We start from the raw sequence: 16,473 nt of genomic DNA on the forward strand, positions 1-16,473 counted from the left end.
GGGGCCTAGCCTGGTCCACTATATAATTCTTTTTATTGCAGTCTCCTTAGGCATACAAAATTATTTTCAGAATAAATTGTGCATCCCAGATTTTGTGAAAAAGAAAAATAAGTGTATCAAGAGTAGCGACTATAAATCAGATAAGAGTACGCTATTAATTTTGATATCAAAGCAAATTTGTATGAAAAAAATCGAATAATTTTTAGTAATAATAAACATTTTTATATATTAAGGTATACACTATTTTTTTATAATTTGTTATTTCAAAAAACGTCGAGTAATGTACGTGTTGCAGCATACTGCATATTATTCTTTTTTTTAATTAACAATTTTGTCGTTTATAACAGTAACTTAACAAAATTAATTGAAAAATGTTGAATAAAAAAAATAAAATAAACAGTGTACCTGAACACAAACATTCCTTACTTTTTTTAAATATATTATAATATAAGTTTATTATAAAATGCAATCATTCAATGTGCCAACTTAAATTTCTAGTTACACTGACATAGCATGTTTTTACTTAAAGATCTGAGTTAGCATGTTTTCCAAGCTTAATTTGAGATATCATGTTTTCCAACGAAATCAGAGATAGCATGTTTTCGTACAAAAGCGTCAGTTTATTCTCTTTACTGCTGTATCTGTCACACTTTTCAATATCAAATCGAACACCGTGTTTATTTTCCTTCATATTATGTTGTCTATTTAATATAGGCTTCTTAAGGGTTAAAACTACTATTTGACATATTTGCAAATTTTTCTTTTTGATTTTCAGGATTTTTTCTTAAAAATTGCTGTAAAAAATTTAAATTCAAATCCTCGTGCACGTTTTTCACTAAAAATACTTATTACTCTATAGAACTGTACCTAATAAAGTTGATACGCATCATATGAGAAAATTTTGTATTGATGCATTTTCGAAAAATTTAAGTTTGTCAATCGTTTTTGGCTTGGATATGTTCACATTTTCAATATAAAAAGTACCTTTTTAGCTAAGAGTGAGCGAATAAACTAAGCAGGCCATGAAAACCACTGAATTTTGTTTTTATTATTCAATGGATGTATCTATTTCAGAATAAATTGTTGGAACCAGATAAATTGTATCATATTCACATCACATCACATCACATTTAATCGTAACTTCAAGACACAATTTCTTAAGGTATTTAAAGAAATAAAGGTTCCTATAAATATGTTACTGACCAGAAACGCTTAAGATTCCGAAATACATTAAGAAATATATTAATATTTGAAATAAATCTGGAACAGTCAATGTTAGGTTCTTAAGATTTGGCAGTTATTGTACGTTGGTAAAGGCTGCATTTTTAGTATAACGTCAATTTTTATCTGCCACCAGTGGCGTAGTTAGGCATGAGTCAGTCGACGTTTTCGTCAGAAAATGGAAAACGTCAGTGGATTTTTTGATTTTTTTAAATTTTTATTATTTTCGGATTCGCCCAACATTTTAAAACAATAAAGGTGTCTTGAAAAAATTCTTAGAAAAAAACCTTATTTATTTAATTCAGCAACAATAAAAATAAGAGATAATGTGGTATGCCTTTTTTGTCGTCTTAGTTACTTGTTTGGTACCGAGATAGTTGGCATTTTGCTAGTTATAAGTTGTCAATCAAAACTGTGGATGAGATAATAAAATTCGAAAGAAGCGCGGCGAATTTATCAGGAACGTTATCCTAAAAGAGTAACGCCATGTTCTAAAACATTTAGATTGAGATTGAGTGAAACTGGTAGTTTTAAACGTAGTACGGAAGTTCCAGGCAACCTTTCAACAGTAACAACCCCAGAGTTAGAAGGAGATATACTTCGAGAGATAGAAGATCTTTCGACCAGTACCAGGAAGATAGCGTTGCGGCTTCATGGATGTATACAAAGACTGTTTGGAAAGTTTTGAAAGTTTGTCTGCTATTCCCGTACTATATATACCGGGTACAAGCTTTACTGCCCCGTGATTTTGAGTCAAGGTTAGATTTTAGTAGGTGGTTACTCTATACAGTGTACATAATAACAATTTTTGACGAAAATTTTATTTACTGACCAGGAAACTTTTTCGCGAGAAGCAATTAATTATTCATTTTGATAATGAACATTTTTGGGCGGACGAAAATTTGCACGCAATAAGAGATGGTTGTTTTCGNAGAGTAACGCCATGTTCTAAAACATTTAGATTGAGATTGAGTGAAACTGGTAGTTTTAAACGTAGTACGGAAGTTCCAGGCAACCTTTCAACAGTAACAACCCCAGAGTTAGAAGGAGATATACTTCGAGAGATAGAAGATCTTTCGACCAGTACCAGGAAGATAGCGTTGCGGCTTCATGGATGTATACAAAGACTGTTTGGAAAGTTTTGAAAGTTTGTCTGCTATTCCCGTACTATATATACCGGGTACAAGCTTTACTGCCCCGTGATTTTGAGCCAAGGTTAGATTTTAGTAGGTGGTTACTCTATACAGTGTACATAATAACAATTTTTGACGAAAATTTTATTTACTGACCAGGAAACTTTTTCGCGAGAAGCAATTAATTATTAATTTTGATAATGAACATTTTTGGGCGGACGAAAATTTGCACGCAATAAGAGATGGTTGTTTTCGCTGAGTGTATGGATAGGGTTTATTCATGACGCTTTTATTGGACCTTACTTTTTACCAGCTCGATTAACTGGTAACTCGTAGGTATAGGTATAGTTTCTAGCCGAAGAATTAAACTTTTTATTAGAAGATGTACCTCTACACGTAAGAGCTAATTTCTGGTTTATGCACCTTTCCTAACGGCTGGATTAGACGGGCAGGTTCCCAAGCTTGGCCAGCTCGCAGTCCTGATATGAATCCTTGCGACTTTTATGTATGGGATCACCTCCAGTCTCTTGTGTATAAAACACCTGTGCTAGATGAAAACGAGTTACGAAATCGAATAATTCAAAGTTGTGATGGCATACAAAATTCTCCAGGAATTTTTGAACAGTGAGACAATCAATGATGAAACGATTGAAATCGTGCGTTTTATCAGAAGGTGGCCATTTTCAATACCTGTTTTTTGCCGAAACTGATTATTTCTATTATTTCTATCATTGTTGTTTGTAATTGCCGGCCATTCTTCTAATAATAGGTTAGTAGTAGGCAAAAAATTCAAGACATCTACTTTGTTGTAAAATATTAGGCGAATCCGAAAATAATAAAAATTTTAAAAAATCCATTGGCGTTCTACATTTTATGACGAAAACGCCGACTGACTCACGCCTAACTACGCCACTGACGGCAGACAAAAAATGACTTTATACTAAAAATGCAGCTCTTTATCAAAGTACAGGGTGATTCACTATATTTTGACCCCCTTTAACTTTTTTGTTTTAAGAGTTATAAAAAAAATGTGAAATACAAATGTTGCACGATTTTTATGAAGTGTTCGAAAATGATAGTAGAAAAACAAATGAAGTCCAAACGAAATGGCCGCGGATATTAATTTTGTTGGAACACCCTCTATATTTTTACATATTTGGATAAAATGTCAAGTATAGTCATATAGGGTTTGTTGGGTCCATCTATAACAATAAACGAGATAATATTAAAAAACAAAAAGAAGGTTTTTTTATTAAAAAAAATAAGACATCCTGTAATTGTTAGACCTCTTCCAGGCATTTCTGCTTTTTTCCTATTACGAAAGGATTTACAGATTTATTTGTAATATTTTCACATATCAGACAATGATAGGGTCCAAAATGCGTATCGGTATTTTAACTAAATCTCACTAATTAGATCGTGTGAGGTATAATTACTACACAACTACAAGTTATATGGTAGGTCGTGACAGTGACAGATAGTAATGTCATGATAACATTGTTATTGATTGACAGTTTGTATTATTATTTAATTAAAATGGGTTATACAGAAGTAGAAAATTTAAATATTTAGAATTACAATAGAAAATGGAGAAAAACTTTTCAATTTTCTAGTTCTGTGTAACCCAGTTGAATTAAATAATAATACAAACCGTCAAACAATAACAATGTTGTCATAACATTGTTACGACCTATATTATAACCCGGTCTACCAAATAACATTGTCCATGAGTAAATAGGCCTCTCACGGCCTAATTAGTGAGATTTAGTTAAAATATCTCTGCATTTTAGACTATATCAATGTTCTATATGTCAAAATATATTACAACTAAATCTAAATCCTTACGTAATTGGAAAAATGACAGAAATGCAGAAGGAGGTCTGACAATTACAAAATATCTTATTTTGTTAGTAAAAAAACTTCTTTTCGTTTTTTAATATTATCTCGCTTATTGTTAGAGACGGACCCAACAAACCCTATATGACCATGCTCGACAGGGAACGTTCTATACAAATATATAAAAATATAGGAGGTGTTCCATTTAAATTAACAAAGTTAAAATTCGCGGCCATTTTGTTTGGACTTCAATTCTTTTTCTATCATTTTTGAAAATTTCATTAAAAATCGTGCAACTTTTATATTTCACATTTTTTTATTGTCCCTTAAAACAAAAAAGTTAATGGTGGGGTCAAAATATATCTAGTGAATCACCCTGNAGGTCGTGACAGTGACAGATAGTAATGTCATGATAACATTGTTATTGATTGACAGTTTGTATTATTATTTAATTAAAATGGGTTACACAGAAGTAGAAAATTGAAATATTTAGAATTACAATAGAAAATGGAGAAAAACTTTATTTTAATTCCCATAATATTTCAATTTTCTAGTTCTGTGTAACCCATTTTAATTAAATAATAATACAAACCGTCAAACAATAACAATGTTGTCATAACATTGTTACGACCTATATTATAACCCGGCCTACCAAATAACATTGTCCATGAGTAAATAGGCCTCTCACGGCCTAATTAGTGAGATTTAGTTAAAATATCTCTCCGCTTTTTAGACTATATCAATGTCCTATATGTCAAAATATATTACAACTAAATCTAAATCCTTACGTAATTGGAAAAATGACAGAAATGTAGAAGGAGGTCTGACAATTAGAAAATATCTTATTTTCTTAGTAAAAAACCTTCTTTTCGTTTTTTAATATTATCTCGCTGCCTGTTAGAGACGGACCCAACAAACCCTATATGACCATGCTCGACAGGGAACGTTCTATCCAAATATATAAAAAATATAGGGGGTGTTCCATTTAAATTAACAAAGTTAAAATCCGCGGCCATTTTGTTTGGAATTGTTTTTCTATCATTTTTGAAAACTTCATAAAAAATCGTGCAACTTTTATATTTCACATTTTTTTATAACCCTTAAAACAAAAAAGTTAATGGGGGGTCAAAATATATCTAGTGAATCACCCTGTACAATAACTGCTAAATTTTACGAAACTAACATTGAATTTATTTCAAATATTAATAATTTTTTTCCCTGTATCTCGGAATCTAAGCGTTTCCGGCCATGTGTTTATAGGAACTTTTTTTTCTTTAAATACCGTAAGAAATTGTGTCCTGAAGTTGTGGACTGTACTTAGGAAACACCCTGTATAAGTATAATTAATTTAAGAACTACTTTTTTCTCTTACGTTTTCCAAATTATGTTAATTATTATTTTTTTTTTAACTAAATTTGACAGTTTGCTCTGCTCACGAGTTCAATTTTGTACACGTCACTTGAGAATATTTTTTAAGCAAAAAACTATTGCTAAATACATATTTTTAAAAAATTGATAAACAAATTTTTTTCCATAATATAAACTGTCTTATTGATGACATATTGATATATGTTTATGAAAACTTAAGTTGGTAATTTTTTACAGCAGGTGACATTTTTCGTTTTTGGCATGAGACAAACGACATTAATTCCATTAAAATTATTAATCCTGTATCAGAAAATATTACGATTATAAAATTTTTGTACTAAATTGATTTATTTTTGAGCGATACAATTTTAAATAGATAGAATTGAAATGAAAAAATATTCCTAGGAAACTATAAATAACTAATAATATTTATTTAATTATTAGGACTTAACTTACCTGATACAGCGCTTTTTCTATATCTTCCTTGCATTCCTCTAAAAATTTAAGTAGTCCCTTAAGTTGTTCCCGCCGAAATTTCAGAGGTTTCGTCTTTCCGGTCGCGAACGCTTTCTTCGCAACTGCCACAACATCCTTAGGCGCAGTTTTGGAAGATATCTCTTCCTCTACGTCAATAACACTCTCCCACGCATTGTTGGTGCCATTCAAAATTTGCGCCCTGGGCAAAACCAGTTCACTAACGTCACTTTCTACTTTGATCATTGCAGGGTTCCGTGGCGGATGGCGGATAAGGAATGAGTCGAGAAAAACGAGTGAATGCGTAAGGAATCGATGATACGTTTTGATTGTTTGAAAAACTCTTCAGCCTTTGCCCAATCACGCGCATGTGGTTGGGGTTACAGGACCGGCTTCACAGCACGTTGATTAATATAAAAAATATTGTTAAGATTTTGGTTATTTGGTTATCTGATACAAGTTTAAATTTACACGAAAATTTCACAGGCCTACATTGTGTTAACCAATAAACTGGGAGCATTTCTTAATGTTGCCATAACAACCCACGTATTTTTTTGAAAATTTTCTGCTGGGGTACCCCAGAAGGTATTACAGTGGAAATTTTTTGACATAATAAAAAGTGACAGCGGGACTTCATGAAATGATAATGACTATCTACAAACAACCAGTGCGGTATGTTAAACTTTCTATATTGTTTAATATTAAAAGAATAAAAACAGTATCCGAAAAAGAACCAAATTTGTGAATATATTTTTTATAAAAATGCTTTTGTAACTGTTCCGCAGTAATAAAACTTTCACTACATCCTCCTTGTAATCTGTTGCATCTTTCCTGCGCATATTGAAACCACAATTCAAGTTCCCCTAAAGATAATATGTCTTCCCTATCGAAATTATGTTACTTCTTCAAACAAAAGTCAGTAAATTGTCTCCAAACACTTGCTTTAGATTTGTTGGGTGATAACTTCTCAATTTGTTGCCTTTCTACTACCGCATTTTCTTGACCAAAGCGATTCATTTTGTCGGCTCTGTATATAGTACAAAAACCAACTAAATGTTTTTTATTTGTATCACTGTGGTTGTTTATATACATAAGTACAACTGACATAATTTTTCTCGAAATTTGACATTTAAGGTAATTCAAAGCCTTGTATATTTAACCACGTAGTAATTATACTACGAAATAAACACAATGAATACTGTAAATAGGATTTTTATGTTATAAACTCATATTGTAAAATTTTCTTACCGAATACCACTCGAGATCAAATTATACATTGGTTTTTCCTCTCTCACGAATATTTTCCGAAAATTATCTTTCGTCTAACGATAATTTTAAAAATATTCGTGAGCTCTAAAAAATTTCCGGATATAATTTAACTTCTAGTGGTATTACAAGTGAATATTGAATATAGCCTAGCAATTATTAGCCCAAAAAATCACTTTTGTTATTATGTAGAAAAAAAAGTCGATGGAAACCATGTAAATAATACCTAGTTTTATTCATAACGTTTTATTTGAATATTAATTTTTTATTTCAAAAAACAGTATAACGATTTGACACTTTTAACAACAATAATTATGTAGACATGATCTAACATTTTATTATTTTTCTCGAAAATGGTGCATTCTAACAACACGCAACGAGAAAACATTAAAAAATTTTCTATATTCTATCATGTTTATAGGAACTTTGTTGGTGATTTGTGAATTAGAATTTGCTATAAAAGTTCAGCCAAGTATTTTAGTTACACCCTATATTAAGTAAAATCGAATTCTTAGAAAAAAATGCTATAAAATTTTTGTGATACGAGTAGTACTAGTTATTTTAGTTTCGCTGAAGCACTTTGTAACGATAATGCAAGTTAAAAAAGTTTTTCTATTAAAATGGAACATACCTAGTACGATACGTAGTGAACAAATTTCTAGAATACCCAGTGGCTCAATTTTTTCCATTATTTTGGCGGTTATTATTAGCGTTTAAACTTTATTGTCCTACTTTTAACATGTATAATATAAAATGTTTTTATTGTTTTTTTTTATGATAAGCATAATATACTATGAAAAGTATTGCTTTGAGGAAAAAATATTGATGAATGGAGGACTTAAGTTATATAGTTAATTGCAGTCCACAAGCAGCAGTTTCGGATAGTTAGAAAAAAATCAACTGAACCGACTCTGTTGGATTATTCCTTATCAGATTTGCCTAGTAAGTACCTTTTCAAATGATTTCTTTATCAATCAATGATCTGGGTAATTTTGAATTAAAATAATAATCATGTTTGGTTAATGTGTTTTAAAGTTTTCAGCAGTTTTATTTAAAAATCATATTTCCTCGTTTAATTTTAAGAATTCATGGAAGAATCACATTTTTCATATCTAGTTATATCATTTAGTGAAACATCAAATGATATGTTGTACGTTTTCTAACGTTGGAATTTTAAGATTTTTAGAATATTTTTAATGTGTCTCATGAATACAGATATGGCGTTGCATTTTAAATAATGATAGTTAAACCACTAAGTATATAAAATGTATTTTAGATTTAACAAATATTTATAAAGCGTTCATGGAATTATCACAATTCTCTGTAGGTATTTGTGGCAACGTTTTACTTGTTTACATAAATTGGTCAATTCCTTGGTCGGTTAACCTTCAGTAAAAAATAATAATAGTCATTAAAATAACAAACCACCAACCACAACAGATGCACATTTATTTACCTTTGACACTATACAGGGTGTCCCACTAAGGCCTGTGAGGTACGATATTAGGGAAAGTATAGGCCCTAGAACTTCGAGAAAAAAATTTTGATTAAAAAATCAACCAAGAGAAATCTGGAAATAGTTCGTAGCTCGGCCGCTAGGGGGCGCAATCTACGTACCAAAACATAAAGTTGAATTTTTCTCAGAAATGTTTTTTATTCAGATATATTAAATAGTGCATACATCGATAGCCGGATTCATTGCGCATAACTTTTGTTATTGACATTTTGTTCTATCTCTCGACAGAAAGGGCAGAGGAGCCCCTAATATCTGATCAGAAAAATGCATTTTTTTAAGGATTGGCTCATCAAAAGCCCATAGTGTTATACCTCGTTGGAAAGGTATTTTCATACTTTATCTCGTGTGAATGCGTAATGTCATTTACCTTAATATGGAAACCTATAGATGGTGTTATTTCAAAAGAATGTCGTATTATAGATTTACATACTTAAAATGAATTCAGCACAAAAAATTGATGAATATAGTGTAAACTTGAAATTTCTAAGTGTTGTTTATTTATTGATGCTATTTATCCAAGTTTAGGTTTAGCAGGATAAAACTTTTTATAGGTTAGTTTGAAGAGCATAAAAATAGCTACATTTTAACGCCAAACGTAAATTGCCGAATAACCCACCTTTTCGCCATTCTTCCAGAACCTAAAGTGGTATCCGAATTTTTAAAATAACTAAAAAATTTTTATAAATTTTGCACAACTTGGCTGATCTGATTATGTAATTATCTTTAAAAATAAAAAGTAAGCCAAGCACGGAGACAAAAAATGGCAACTCCATATATCTTGACATCGCAGACAAATATTCAATATCAAAGTTGTAATTACGACTATAAATCCATTTAAGAAATTTCACTAAATATTCAATACACAATATGTTTTTTAAGTCAAATAGGAAGTAATAATTAATTTTCAATTCATTTATTATAAAAAAAACTATTGACTGTATCGGGTCCTGGGTATAATTAAACTATGAGAAATAGTATTGATTAACGCCGCATTGGTAAAGTAATAATTATATGCCTTTATTCCGAATCGTTCCATATTCCTAAGAATATAAGTTGCAATTACAGAATTTATTATTAAAGAGTTATTCCCCTTTGTCCGTCATATAAATTTCCTACATCTTTCATTTTATCTGTGTACCTATTTCCATGTTAAAATTAAATTTAATTTAAAAACGCACAGAAAGTCAACATATTTCATATTAGGTGTAAGTATTGGTGCATTTATAACCTTTTGATCTTTATAAAATGGATTACTATCTAATGACTATTCCGGGAATTATTTGAAATTATATATCTATGCCTTAACTATGTAGTATACTTACTTTTGTCATCTAATCAATATTAAATAAAGATGCTTTAAAAGTTTAGCATACAAGTTTAAACCTAGTTATGTTTATACAAAGTCTGTTCAGAAAGTTATCGATTTTTTATTTTTTTTTAAATTTTCTTATTAACTTTATACATTATTGGTCCTTGTCTTCTTCAAAATACTCTCCTCGCCTATTCACACACCTTTCCCAGCGGTGTTTCCCCTTCGCAAAGCAGTCCTGGATAGCTACATTTGAAATGTTCTTTGACGAATTTGTTTTGATGTTATCGTTAGTCTGAAAGCAGCGTCTTTTCAATTGGTTTGGCGAGTATGGAGGGTGAGGGACGACAGTAATCTGATTTTTGGTACAAAACTGACGATTTGACGAAGCTGAGTGCGGGCGCATTGTCATGGTGCAAGAACCATGAGTTATCTCGCCACAACCTATGGATCTTTTCGCGGATTTGTACACGCGGTTCAGTGTTTCTCTTTGAGGCAAGAATTCAAAATACTTAATTCCATTATAGTCGAAAAAACAGTGATCATCACTTTGGCATTGGAATCCATCTATGACACTCGAATTATAGTAGGCGCCAAAATAGCATTTGCAATAATCTATATAGTCCTACAAATACTCATGAAATACTCATGTGGTTACAGAGGAGGTTATGCGCACCGCAATGCTGCTAACCGCATATCACTAAATATCTCCACTAGCGAGTAATTAAAAAAAATCGGTTATTTTCTGAATAGTCCTCGTATTTGAACAAATTACCGAGTACCTATGTGCTATGCAATTATGTGAAAACAGTTGAATTGATTATTCATCTGTTTCAATATGATTTCATGGCACTTGACCTCTAGAAAGAAATAGTATGTAGATTTTGTTTGTCTAAATTATCGATAGATTGTCGATTACCTGAGAGAAGAAAAGTTTTAATGATTTGTACACAAACAAAAGCAAGTACTCTATATTACGAACGTTATAATTTATTTTTTATCTTTCTATCTAGGAAAAAATATTAAAGACCAAAATTTTAGGAAATTTTCTTGGGAATTCCAAAATATATACAGGCTGTTACAAATTCGCTTCTCACTACAGGGATCTCGGAAACGGTAAGAGGTACGAAATAGCTTAAATGGGGGCAAAGTTGCGTAATCAGGGGACCAACATTATGTCTCTAAAAAATCAAGACTAACATAAGTAGTTTTCGAAATATTTGAAAAAAAACAAAATTTTGGAAATCCGTTTTTGTTTCATTTCAGCCTTGTTTTGAGGTGATTTTGAAAAAAGAAAAACACTTTCTCAAGGTCACTTTTTGCCTTCTATCGAATGGCATAATCAATTTTTATATGTAACGTTTCGTCTCTCCAGGACCATCATCAACTTAATTTTTTTAAATACGACCCTGGAAATTTTATTACATTTTTTGCAAGCCTTCATGACCCCCAATACTGTACTGCCTCAGCCCGAATCAGATTCAGACGTTTTGTCTCGAAAAATTCATCTTGAATGAAATAAAAACGGATTTCCAAAATTTCGTTTTTTTTTCAAATATTTCGAAAACTAATCATGTTAGCCTTGATTCTTTAGAGGCATAATGTTGGTCCCCTGATTATGCAACTTTGCCCCATTTAAGCTACTTCGTACCTCTTACCGTTTCCGAGATCCCTGTAGTTAGAAGCGAATTTGTAACAGCCTGTATATAAGCCGCATATCTCTAAATATATTTCCAGTAATTCCATCCCTAAAGGAGAAAAAAAATTCAAAACTTTGAATTCTCTTTTTATCTCATATTATACGTATAGGAATTGTTTTTCTGTTGTTGGTTCTTTTTATTTACTTCTAACAGCTTCCGTGTAATTAACGTAATTTTGTTTCAAATTAGACATAATTGTTGTCAAAAATGTGTTTATTTAAAAACAAAACCGAAGTAACGCTTTTTGAAATTTATAAACTTTATCTAGTATTGGACTAACAATTCAGTCCAATAAAACAACTTTCTGCATTATTTTCATTCTGCAAATTATGAAGACTAGTTTTTTTTTCGAATTCATCTAATTTAGTGCTATTTACTAAGAATAAGCACAGGGATTCGAACTTGATAAAGAAGCAATTTATAAAATGAAGAAAAATCTGGAACGATTGACGTATTTCTTTAATTGAATTATGTGCTACTGGAAATAATCATCATTTCCCATAATTGGTTTGAAAAAGCATTCGATTGCAATTTCCTGGACTTCACAAAGCATTATTTTGTTTTTATTATTAAAGTAATCAAATTTTTGATTACAAGTAAATCAAATTAAGAATAATCACAGAGATTCGCAAATTATAGAATGAAGACAAATATGAGATGATTAATGTTCATACCTGTATTTTATTTAACTGAATTACCTATTACCTAATTACTGAAAATGATCATTTCCCATAATTGAGAAGAAAATATTTGCTTAGTGGTGGGGGAATTTTTTCCATTTTTGTAAACACAATTATGTATAAGGAACAACTTCTCAAATTCTGGGATTATGACTTTAAGTTCTAAATACAAATAGAGTGTTTTACCAAGTAAGCTTAACCCTCCATACGTAATTTTGTACACAGTGAGTGGGTAGCTAAAAAAACACAGAGAGGGATCAATTTTTATTTGATTGAAATATATTTTCATTTTACCTAGAGATTTTTTGTAACAATCGAAATACACAGGCAAATTATAAACAACTGACTTTAATATATTTTTTCATATCGTTAAAAGTAAGAGCATTCTACTCTTTCATTGCTTAAGGATATTTTTTTAATGCCCTGTACAAACGAAACTAAAAATCTTCGTGACAGCCTTATTTGAACGATAAGCAAGATTTATCAAGAACTACTTTTCTGTAAAATATAGTAGGTATATTGTTATATTAGGATTAAAAGTGTTACTTTTGTTGCGAGCAATTTATTTTTGCGAGGCGGAGCGTAGCGTAGCCGAGCGGATGCAGAATTGCGAGACAAAAAAGACAATTTTAATCCGAATAAAATATGTCATTTTTTTCTCCAACTGAAATCCCTCATTTAATTATTAATTTGTGCTCTGAAATTATTCAAATCAAATTTGTTGTAGGTAAGTTGGATATATCGATGAAGTCGTGGATACTTTGTCAAACATTAGTCGCCATATTGCTAATTGAGTTCATTTGTTTGTGGTTCAATTTGCTGAAAATTCTGTAAAAATGGAATGTAATGAAGATTTAGGTGTACCTGAGGAGATACTGGAGTGTGCGAGAGTGGTTTCTTTGAATCTTCCAAAGAAATCTCGAGAAATTTATTAATGTGTCTACCAACGTTTTATGGATTGGTGCAAAGAAAAAAACGTTAAGATGTATTGATGGTGTATTTCTCAAACCCATCAAATAAAATGAAACCGTCAATGCTTTAGTTAGAATATTCAATGCGGTCAACGTTGAATATAAAGAAGGGGATTTATACAAGCAAATATTCAAAGTTACGTGCTTTTCTCAAGAGACAAAATGAGGGATACGTACCGACAAAATTGCGAATATTTACAAAGGAGCAAGTTGATTGCATTTTGAATAGCGCATCTGATAATTTACATTTGATGATAAAATAATTTAAAAATAAAAGAACAAAATTTTAAAAAAGCTTTTTTATAGGTCGTCTTGTGCATGCCGTTCTGATGAATTAGTCAATTTAACAATTAATAGTGTTGAAGATGTGAAATCCGCCTTAACTATAAAAATTCCCAAGAGATCACATTTTTTTACTATTCTGGGAGACAATATTTTAAGTTTTTATCGAAAATATGTTGCTTTGCGCCCACCCGGATTGGTAGAACGTCTATTATTTCTCAGATGTGTTAGTGGAAAGTGTCATCGAATGGTGATCGGTATTCATAAAATCAATGACGTCTCGTAAGAAGTGGCAAATTTTTTTAAGTTGGACAACTAGAAAGAGTACAGTGGACACGCATTACGACGAACGTTGACGGCGGTAGTGACTTCACTTGTCTTAAAAGATACGGAGAATGGAGATCGAGCTCTGTAGCGGAAGGTTACATTGAAGACTCACTTTTTAATAAAGAAAATGTTGCGAAAAGAATATTGAAAATTGGTAGTGGTAATGATAAACCAAGCACCGTTGTCATTTCTGATTTCACAACCTCTGAAAATAATATAACTATTATAGTCTGTTTGGAAATGAAAGAGAGTAATAAAACCCCGAGATAAGAACCGGCCATGGGCGTGGTAATATTTCGTTTCAGGTAATTATCGGGTAACATTAATGCTAACAGGTAATGGGTGTACATTAGTATATTTTACTGGATACATCATAGGGCAGGAGCCAGTGTATTGTGACAGATCAATCCAGTCTTAGAGCTGAATATACGAAGACGTGCTAGTGCAGTAGAGTAAAATTCGACTTGTGTTTAGTGACTATTGTGCCAGTGGATATAATATTGTTTGGGTAAAATGTCGAGCTTATCAGATTACGTACCTGCTAAACGCGTGAAAAGATGTGCGCTGTCTCAGAATGAGAAGATTATTATATTAAATGTATTTAATGCATTGAAACACCAAAATCCTACCAACAGTGTTGACGACATCGTGGAAAAGTGTTCCAAAATGACAGGGATTGGAAAATCGACTATCTACAGACTTTTAAAGGAAACAAAAAATGAACAAGATACTGTAAATCCCCCAAAATCATCTACAGGGAGGTCAAAAGTCGTTATAGATGATTTCTTCAAAAATGTCATTCGCAGAAAAGTACACTCATTTTATTTTAAAAAAGAAATACCAACGCTAAACAAAATTTTAAGTGAACTTTCAGAGGACAACGATTTGCCAAAAATCAGTAGAAGCAAATTATGGGCCGTCTTACGAGAGTTGAATTTTTGCTGGGAAAAGCAGAACAGGAAGTCAGTTCTTATCGATAAAGATGAAATTATTTGTTGGCGAAGATCCTACTTAAGATCAATTAGAAAATTCCGTGACGAAGGGAGGAATATTTATTATCTAGACGAAACTTGGGTCAACGAGGGATATACTGTAACAAAAGTATGGCAAGATAAAAATGTAAAAAGTTTTCGACAAGCATTTTTGGATGGACTTTCAACAGGGTTCAAGGCACCTTCAGGTAAAGGGCGAAGATTAATAGTGACACATATAGGTAGTGCCAGTGGTTTTGTAGATGGCGGTTTACTTTTATTTGAATCTAAAAATACAGGTGACTATCACGAAGACATGAACGCAGATGTTTTCGAAGAGTATTTTACACAGATGTTGGATCTTATTCCTCCGGGGTCTGTAATTGTCATGGATAATGCCAGTTACCATTCACGGCAGACCGAGCGGACGCCTACGACTGCTTGGAGGAAAGCCGATATAATTCAATGGTTATCCGGAAAAAACATTTCTTTTGAAACAAATATGGTGAAAAAGGAACTTTTGACACTTGTCAATCTTAATAAAGATCAGAAAAAATATGTTATCGATGAAATGGCAACAAATCGCCAAATAACGGTACTACGGTTACCACCTTATCACTGTGAACTTAACCCAATCGAATTAGTCTGGGCGCAGGTAAAAGGAGATGTAGCGCGAAATAATACGACGTTTAAATTAAGTGACGTGAAAATTTTGTTAAAAAATTCCTTGGAACGAGTAACTGCAGATAACTGGCAAAGATGTATACATCATGTACAAAAAGAAGAGGAGAAAATGTGGGAACTCGATAATTTAATTGACGTTACTGTGGAACCTATCGTTATCAATCTAGGAGACGAAGATAATTCATCAGAATATTCAGAGGATGAATTTTAATATACCTACTTTTTTATTTTCTTTATTGTACATTTATACAACACTACATTTACTCACCATAATTTGAATTTTCAAAATACATATATTTTTGTGTGGAATAAAAGTCTATTCATTAAATTTAAATAAATATTTTGATAATAATATTGAATAATTTTATTTGAATTACTAAAAACCCTCTTAACCCGGTTATGATGCTTAAAGTAGCCTCATGTTTTGAAATGCTGTTTTTATATTGTTTACTTATAAGAGAAATGGACCGAGAAATTGAAGCGGCATAGACAAAGACGGATTGTCGGGGATTAAATTTTAGCTACCTGCTACAATTTAGTACAACCCGGTCACACAAAGTTTTTTTAAAAGTACACTTCGTCTATACCGATAATACATAATATAAAAATATTGAATATAAGCACCAGTACTACATTTATTTACGATTTGCATACATAATAAGCTTTTATTACTCTCTTTCATTTCTAAACAGACTATAGTGAAAACGTGTTGGATTGCTTTGAGAATTGCTCCAA

General features: G+C 31.5%; 2 protein-coding genes across 2 annotated transcripts in view; both read right to left on the bottom strand.

The window, feature by feature from the left end:
• LOC108906167 (aldehyde dehydrogenase, dimeric NADP-preferring-like) overlaps nucleotides 1-6,335 on the bottom strand; it is a 31,401-nt gene extending 25,066 nt beyond the window's left edge. Inside the window, exon 1 of the mRNA XM_018709365.2 lies at nucleotides 6,015-6,335. Coding sequence (XP_018564881.1) covers nucleotides 6,015-6,278 — 264 coding nt within the window. The 5' untranslated portion in view covers nucleotides 6,279-6,335. The remainder of the gene's footprint in view (nucleotides 1-6,014) is intronic.
• Nucleotides 1-16,473, bottom strand: part of LOC108906161 (synaptotagmin-15-like) — a 214,710-nt gene that overhangs the window by 87,817 nt on the left and 110,420 nt on the right. The window lies entirely within an intron of this gene.

Source organism: Anoplophora glabripennis, unplaced genomic scaffold (genome assembly GCF_000390285.2).
Source record: "Anoplophora glabripennis isolate ALB-LARVAE unplaced genomic scaffold, Agla_2.0 scaffold288, whole genome shotgun sequence".
NCBI classification, from domain to species: domain Eukaryota; kingdom Metazoa; phylum Arthropoda; class Insecta; order Coleoptera; family Cerambycidae; genus Anoplophora; species Anoplophora glabripennis.